The 9,064-nt window shown below is 37.1% G+C and overlaps 2 protein-coding genes across 2 annotated transcripts; one reads left to right on the top strand and one right to left on the bottom strand.

Moving 5' to 3' along the window:
* Positions 1–485: 485 nt before the first annotated feature.
* Positions 486–7,442, bottom strand: LOC104884060 (alkane hydroxylase MAH1). Its single transcript, XM_057390842.1, has 2 exons — positions 7,268–7,442; positions 486–1,834 (listed from the first exon to the last, which is right to left on the bottom strand). Exons 1-2 carry the CDS (start codon positions 7,440–7,442, stop codon positions 486–488), a joined length of 1,524 nt encoding a protein of 507 aa, XP_057246825.1.
* Positions 2,433–4,572, top strand: LOC109133751 (uncharacterized). Its single transcript, XM_019247505.3, has 2 exons — positions 2,433–3,691; positions 4,003–4,572. Exons 1-2 carry the CDS (start codon positions 2,503–2,505, stop codon positions 4,038–4,040), a joined length of 1,227 nt encoding a protein of 408 aa, XP_019103050.1. The 5' UTR covers positions 2,433–2,502; the 3' UTR covers positions 4,041–4,572.
* Positions 7,443–9,064: the final 1,622 nt, after the last annotated feature.

Here is a 9,064-nt window from a genome sequence, read left to right as displayed (position 1 = left end):
TATGTTTTTGTTCGTTTAATATTTTCTACTCATTTTATGCTTTTGCTCATTTTATGAAGTTTTCGCTAATTTTTAGTGGTTTTTTATGGTTCTCACCATAAGAGGGTTCTCATTAGAAACCAACCCTATATATATAATCATGACAAATTTTGCCAGATTGGGAAACAATAACCTTGTTGGATAACTTCTCATTTGAGTTTAGTTTTCTAAAATTACTAACACGTCTATATATAGTAATAAAGTTAGATACATTTTATCCTCAAAAAACTAAAAAGAAGTAGATCCGTTTGAAAATTAGTTCGAACTAATTAGAACGAGACTTGAGCATCCGAGTGATGCAAAATATTCATAAGTCACAGCTATACTAATATAATGGCTCGTGAGCGAAAAATGCAAACCCAAATCCAAATACACTAAAGATTAAACAGTGATAAAAACCACATTTTATCGATACAATAATCATTTGCCACTATAAATAGCTAACATTAATACTGAGAATGACTCAGCTTAACCTTAAAACCATGCTTCATTTGAAGGACGACTGAGATATCAGGAACAACTTGATGTCCTTTTACAGCCTCTATATCATACTTCTGGATTATGGCAGCTACTACAGCCTTCATTTGGGTAAAAACCATGTCTTTTCCTTGACAAATCCTCGGCCCCGCACCGAAAGCCAGAAACTTGTATGTAGGCTCAAGTTTAATACTTCCTCCTTTTGATATCCATCTCTCTGGCTTAAACTCATCACAATCATCTCCCCATATACATTTCATCCTTCCCATTGCATACATGTTGAAGATAATTTGCGTATTCGGACCGACTCGATGACCACTAGCTAGGAGAACGTCCGAGTTCACTGAAGTTTTGTGATTGAATGCCACTGGAGGATATAATCTTAAAGCTTCACATAATGCAGCATGAAGATAAACTAGCTTACTACTGTTCTCGATGAAATTCCTTGAAAAAATATCATCATGTGTGTCATGATCTTGTATAATTAAAGTCTTTAGTTCCTCTCTAATCTTAACAATCACTTGTGGATTTACTGAAAGAAGATAAAAGAACCAAGAAAATGCAACACTAGTTGTATCTCCCCCTGCTATGAAAAAATTTAAAATCGTGTCTTTCAAAAATTTATCACCATCATTATTAATTAGAGTTTTGACATTTTCTAAGTCATCCATATATAATGACAATAAGTCGGTATTTACCTCAGTGATTTCATTTTGTGTACGCATTTGTTCTCTTTTCCTAGCTATGCAACTATAGATGAAATTATCAAGAGTCTTACAAGCATTGTTGTATTCCTTTTCACCTACACCCAACCACCTTAATAATTTCCATATGAGTGTTGGCATTACATGACGGAGAAAGCTCACCTCTTCGATATGTGTCACGGCTTTCGAAACTAGAATTGGAGGAAAATCGACGGAGAGAAATTTCGGGTCATAGTCCATGAGGATGGCACATATGTTATCATAAGTGAACCTCTTGAACAGATCTTGCAAGTCGATTTCGATAGCGTGCTTAGCGACATGATCAAGTACTGGGAAGAGTCTACTCTCTATCTCTTCTTGAATTTTGTTCATTAAAATTGAGTGGAATTTGGGGTGACCGAAGTAAGATTGAGCCAACTTTCGATGGTATTGCCACAAAGTATAATCTGTATTAAAAATCCCATCTCCAAGAAATTCAAATATTTCATTAAACTTAGGGCCCTTAACATAATTTCTGTAGCTCTTGCTAGATATATGATCAACGTTGGTTGGATCAACAGTAACTATGAAATTCAAGCTAGTAAACCAAGACCCCGTGACATGGAAAGTCAGGTATTAGTGATATCAATCCTACTTGTGCTGCTGACTCAGCACAAGATAACAACCCATAACAGAATTTCTACTTCTTGTAATTGTCAGTTTAAAAGTTGTTAGCTCTCTCCCTCCTTCTCTCTCTCTCTCTGTATTCTGATAGTTCATCTAGTCTTCTATCTTTCTCTCTATAAATAGAAGACTACACATCTCATTGTAACTATTCAGAAATAATACAAAACTTCATTCTCTCTCTACAAGTTTATAGTTCTACAATGGTGATGATAGTTCTTATGATAGATTGCAACTCTGATTAGAATAATTGGAGATCAGATTACATCATGGTATCAGAGCAGGTTCATAATCTCCTGACTCTTTTTCACTTCCGCAATTATTTCTTCATCTTTTGTTGATTATGATTTCTTCATTTTCTTTAAGAAAACTCTTGATTGTGATTTGGAGGTTAGTAAAATGCTTGATTTGAAAACTTGCACGCCAAGTGTTTGATGTTATTTGAACTGAATGTTTTGGAGATTTACAAAGTGTTGTAGCAGATTCATAGAATTCTGATGTATTGTTAATAGAATTTTGATTTGATCATATTATATTCATCTTTGAAATCTTGATTCATTTTCTTCTGAAATTCCTATTCATTCTTCCATCTTCTTGATTTCGTTTCAATTCTGAAATCATGTCTGAAACAAATTCAAACAAAACAAACAATTCTACTCTCACACCTAATCAAGATCCTACGAGTTCATACTACATCCATCCATCTGATATGAACTCTTTGCAATTAGTTTCAACTAAATTTAGTGGAGTTGGTTATGGTGATTGGAAGCGTAGTATGACTATAGCATTATCAGCCAAGAACAAGCTTGGTTTTATTACTGGAGAAATTACTAAGCCAACAGATCCTGATGATCCTAATCTGAAACCTTGGGAACGTTGTAATGACATGATTATTTCATGGATTTTACACAATCTAGACGCTACTATAGCTAGGAGTGTGTTGTATTTCAATTCAGCTTTTGAAATTTGGAAAGACTTGGAAGAAAGATATGGATATACTTCTGGACCTCAACTTTATTCTCTTGAACAACAACTCTCAGAGATCTCACAAGGAGAAAGTAGCATAGCAGAGTATTTTACGAAAATCAAGATGATTTGGGATGAGGTGAACTCAGCTAATCCTCTGCCTACCTGTATCTGTAATCTTTGCACTTGTAACCTGACAAAGAAGATCTACAAGATGCAACAGGAACAAAGGCTTATGCATTTTCTCATGAAGCTAAATGAGGCTTTTGCTCCAGTGAGAGGTCACATTTTAATGATGAATCCTTTACCAGCTCTAACTCAAGCATATCGATTGTTGATTCAAGAAGAAAGACACAAAGAGCTCAGTCAACTCTCTACTCAGACTGATAGTATGGCTTTTGCTGCAGACAGAAGAAAATTCTCTGATAATAGGAGTGATAATAGAGGATTTTACAAGCCCATTAATTCTTCTATGAATTACAAGCCTCCTCCATATTCACAGCAAGGAGTGCAGATGATTTCTGGTACTAAGAGGCCATATCCCAACTCTTATTCATCTTATTTTTGCAATCATTGCAACAGATCCGGACATTCTATTGAAAGATGCTGGAAGTTACATGGGTATCCAAATGATACCAAGTTCAATAAATTCAAAGGTGTTGCAGCCATTGCTCAACAACCAGATTCTCATGATGCTGAAGTTCACAACTCAGACAACATTGCTGCTCCTATCATCACCAAAGAACAATATGCTCATCTTCTTTCTCTTTTAAGCAAATATCCAGACTCTTCTTCCACACCACTTGAAGATGGTGAGATATCTGGTCAAGCTCACTTAGCAGGTAAATTCTGCTTTCTCTCTCATAATAATGTTCAATGGATAGTAGACAGTGGAGCTACAGACCATATTTGTTCAGATCTAAGCATGTTTAAGACTTATAAGTCTGTTAATGACTCCACAAATACCATAACAATCCCTAATGGTACTAAAATACCTGTCAAGAATATTGGAAATATTATCTTGACACCTGATATTGAGCTACATAATGCCCTACATGTCCCTGGTTTTCAGTTCAACTTGATCTCAGTTCATAAACTTTGTCAAGACATGCTTTGCACTATGTCATTCACTGCTGATAAATGCTTTATTCAGGGCCATTTGCAGAAAGGGCCTCCTCTTCTTCTTGGTAATCTGAGTGGTGGTTTATATGGTTTGGAAGGTTTCAAGTCTCAACAAATTGCTTCCACTTCTACGTATGACAAGCATTGTAATCAGACATCTTCTGTAAATATTGATGATTCTCAAAGATGGCATACTAGACTAGGACATTTGCCTTTTACTCAATTCAAACACATTCCTTCTCTTGCACATCTTAAAGATTGTAAGGATTGTGGCATATGTCAAGTCTGTCCTGCTGCGAAACAAACTAGGTCTAGCTTTCCTAGTAGTAGCATTAAAACAACACATGCTTTTCAGCTTATACACATTGATGTTTGGGGTCCATATAGGCAAAGTACTCATAATGGCTTTACTCAATTTCTTACTATTGTGGATGATTTTACAAGAACTACATGGATTCATCTATTGAAATACAAAACTGATGTTATGAATGATTTCTGTCAATATGTTGAGACACAATATAACACTAAGATTCTTTGTGTGAGATCGGATAATGCCAAGGAACTAGTGGAAGGTGCTATGCTCTCTTTCTACAAGAAGAAAGGAATTGCCTCTCAAAGTAGTTGCAGAGACACACCCCAACAGAATGGGGTGGTTGAAAGAAAACATCGCCACTTACTTGAAACAGCAAGGGCCCTAGCTTTCCAATCCAACTTGCCATCCAAGTATTGGGGTGAGTGTGTGCTATGTGCTACCTATTTAATCAATAGAATGCCTCTGAGCAGTTTACAATGGCTATCTCCCTATGAAAAACTTCATTCCCATCTCCTACTCTTACCCACTTAAAACATTTGGATGTTTATGTTTCATTTCTACATCCAAAATTCATAGATCAAAGTTTGCACCTAGGGCTCATCCTGGTGTATTCATTGGATATCCTCTTTCACAAAAGGGTTATAAAGTGCTTGATTTGAGCACTCAGAAAATTTGTCACTAGAGACATTATATTTCATGAGGATCATTTCCCATTTCACCTCTCTAACCCTACTGCTCCCAATATTCATCCCACATTTCTTCCATCTCACACAACTCTCTCTCAACATGACACCCCTGATCCTAATTTTCAATCCCTCTTTACTCCTCCCAGATCTCCTGCTCCCACATTATCTCGTAGCCCTGCTGACTCAGCACAAACTCCTTCTCCCTCTACTGTTTTTTCACCTCATTCTCCTTCACCAACTTCACATATATCACCTTCCCCATCTCCCATCCCTCTTCGCCACTCTACTAGACAAACCAAACTCCCTGCTTACCTACAGGATTACCATGTTCCTAGTGCTCATTGTGCTTCTACTCACTGGTGCAATCTTGTTAGCTTCAATTCATTACCCACATTCACAAAGCTCTTCTTAGCACTGCTGCAACTCTGGTTGAACCTACCAGTTTCCTTGAAGCTTCACAAGATTCCAACTGGATTGAGGCTATGAATAAAGAAGTGCAAGCCTTAGAATCCAATCATACATGGGATGTTGTTTCTCTACCTCCCAATAAAAAAACCTATAGGTTGTAAATGGGTTTACAAGCTTAAACTCAAGGCTGATGGTACCTTGGAACGATACAAAGCAAGACTAGTGGCAAAGGGCTTCACACAAAAATATGGCATAGATTTTGAGGAATCTTTCTCCCCTGTCATCAAGATGACAACTGTTAGATGTCTTCTTGCTGTTGCCTCCCACAACAAGTGGCCTCTCCACCAACTAGACATTAACAATGCCTTTTTACATGGAGAACTTAATGAGGAAGTTTACATGAAAATGCCACCAGGCATTCCTAATCCTACCAATCAAGTTTGTAGACTTCGTAAATCACTTTATGGGTTGAAACAAGCATCAAGACAGTGGTTTGCAAAGCTCTTGAGTGCTCTTCAGTCCCTTGGTTATACTCAGTCCAAAAATGATTATTCTCTTTTTATTAAGAGAGTGGGGACTCACATAACCATAGCTGCTGTCTATCAGGATGATATTATCCTCACGGGCACTGATCAACTTGAAATCCTTGCTCTAAAGTCTCATTTACATACCAGTTTTAGCATTAAAGATCTGGGCCAGCTCAGTTTTTTCCTTGGTATTGAAGTTGCTACTCTCTCTACTGGTATTGTTCTCACACATTCACTAAGGAACTTCTCTCCTTTTGTGATATGGATTTATCTAAAAAGGCTTCTACACCACTGCCAGTTAATTGCAAGTTACATGCTGATGAAGGTGCTTATGTTGCTGATCCAGCTCATTTCAGAGCCTTAGTTGGAAAACTGAATTTCTTAACTCACACTAGGCCTGATCTAGCCTATGCAGTCCAGACTTTAAGTCAGTTTCTCCATTCTCCTCGTGTGCCTCATTTGACTGCTCTTCACCATGTACTTAGATATGTAGCTAGTACAGTTGGTCAAGGAATTCTTCTTCATGGCAGTTCTTCTCTCACTCTTAAGGCCTATTCTGATTCAGATTGGGCTGCTTGTCCCACCACAAGACGCTCAGTTACTGGTTATCTACTTCTTCTAGGAAACTCACCTATTTCCTGGAAATCTAAGAAACAAGGGACTGTTTCTAAGTCATCTTCAGAAGCAGAATACAGGGCTATGTCTTCAGCTGCTTCAGAAATCACTTGGGTTGTTCGACTTCTTGAAGAGATTGGTGTTTCTAAGCTTCAACCTGTCACACTTTTCTGTGACAACCAATCAGCCATACATATTGGTAAAAATCCAGTCCATCACGAGCGCACAAAGCATGTTGAAATAGACATTCATTTCACCAGAGACAAAGTACTAGAAGGTCTCCTTGAGCTAAGTTATTTGCCTACCAAACAACAACTTGCTGATTTGTTAACAAAGGCTCTTCCTGGCCCTCATTTTCAGCATCTTCTCTCCAAGCTAGGGATGCTTGATCTTCAACCCTCCTCTAGCTTGAGGGGGGGTATTAGTGATATCAATCCTACTTGTGCTGCTGACTCAGCACAAGATAACAACCCATAACAGAATTTCTACTTCTTGTAATTGTCAGTTTAAAAGTTGTTAGCTCTCTCCCTCCTCTCTCTCTCTCTCTGTATTCTGATAGTTCATCTAGTCTTCTATCTTTCTCTCTATAAATAGAAGACTACACATCTCATTGTAACTATTCAGAAATAATACAAAACTTCATTCTCTCTCTACAAGTTTATAGTTCTACAATGGTGATGATAGTTCTTATGATAGATTGCAACTCTGATTAGAATAATTGGAGATCAGATTACATCATCAGGAGATCAGATTTCTCCATAATTTGAATGATGTACTCGTTAATTTGATGGACGTTAATGAGAATTCCTGGAAGCATCCCAACAAGGGGCCATTTAGTTGGGAGTCCACTTTTGTCACGGAAAAAGTTGAATAATAGAATGACCAACAAAAGGAGAACAACGAGGGAATTAAAGTACTCCATTGATAGCACAAATGTATTATTTGGGATTCAGGAATGTGAATGAGAGTATTTTGGCTTTGTGGACTCCGGTTTATGCCTATGAACGTAAGTGGGTTTATATGAAAATTGAAAGGGAAAATCTAGAAGAAACAATGGATGTTCTCAGATTGAATAAACATGCTATTATTATACAGATTTATACTACGTATAATAGTAACTTTTATGTAGAGGTAAGGTGTTGCCTTACTGAAGGATGATTGAGGGATGCCGAGTTGCCGACAAACCGTAGTGTGTAAATAATGGGTGTGGAAAATAGAGGTCGCATAGTAGAATGTTAGGAGGCGTTTGGTATGATTAAAGGAAATGGAATGGAAAGGATTTGTTAAGAAGTAGAAATAGAAATAATAATTGTTACCTTTAATAGCTGTTTGGTATTTTAGTGGAATGGAAACAATTGAGAGGTAGCCCAGGTAGGGCTGGCAATCAGGTCGAGTTAGGTCAGTTTCAGGTTGACTTGATTTATATTTCAGGTCACTTACTCCTGACCCAAGCCCAACCTGATTTATATTCAGGTCGAAAACCTCAACCTGAACCCAACCTTATACCCGAAACCAACCCAAAATGACCTGAAATAAAAATCTACATATCCAATGATCAAAAAACAGCCAACTTAATTCAAAAATGTATTGTACATGTAACATGTTTAAGTTTCAACATTCAAAACCGCAATGTTCAGGTTAAAGTGAGTTGGGTTTGGCCCAATATGATAACTTAACCGGCTAAGGCTAACCTAACACAATATAAGTTATTTGTAAATCAGATCATTTCGGGTTATTATCAGGCTCAAAAGGTCAACCTGAACCTAACCCATTATATTTTCAAGTCGGGTTGGTTCGACCCTTTTTTTTCAGGTAAAAAATCTCAACCCAAACCCGGAATTTTCAGGTCGGGTTATCAGGTTGGGTAATTTTTGCCAGCCCTATTGAGAGGTTTATGATTGAGGAAGGAAACGTGATTTGTTTCCACTAGTTTGATAAGGGTAACAAATGGGGGGATTGTGTTTCCCTCCGAAAACGGTATTTGTTACTTAACACTCATACGAAACAATTAGAAATGAAAAGACTTATTTGAATCCGTTCCTACATACCATCAAGTTTTTCTATACTAAACATCCTCTTAATTGAGATGCATATGTGGGTCGTGTGCTGACTTAGTTGGTTCTCGTCACTTTTTGTCGTCGTTCTTTTGGTTTCAAGTAGAGTTCAAGTGAAATCGAGTTTGACCTACAGTTTGTAACATGTTAATACCAGGTTTTTACGGAATATATAATATTCGAATTAGATAAAGTTCTCTTTGGTTCAAGTTTGAATCAAGTTTTTAAGGTCAAGTTGGGTTTAATCAAGTTCAAAACTTGTCTAACTCCAATTGGTATCAAATTCGGATTAGGCCAACGTAAAGTCCAATAATTTTTTATTTGTATATTATGAGGTTCAGGTTAAACTCAATTTAAGTTCAGATGATTTTTGGATCAAATTATCAATTAAAACAAGTTTTTCTTGATCCAAATTTAGACATTATCGTAATTAATTTTTGTCAATTATCCAATGGGTCTGGATTTCGGCGGGGTCAGTTTGGGTTAGTTA

This window comes from Beta vulgaris, chromosome 7, assembly GCF_026745355.1.
Source record: "Beta vulgaris subsp. vulgaris cultivar EL10 chromosome 7, EL10.2, whole genome shotgun sequence".
In the NCBI taxonomy this organism is placed as follows: Eukaryota; Viridiplantae; Streptophyta; class Magnoliopsida; order Caryophyllales; family Amaranthaceae; genus Beta; species Beta vulgaris.
Note: the sequence above shows the minus strand (reverse complement) of the source record. Positions and strands in the feature narration are given on the sequence as shown.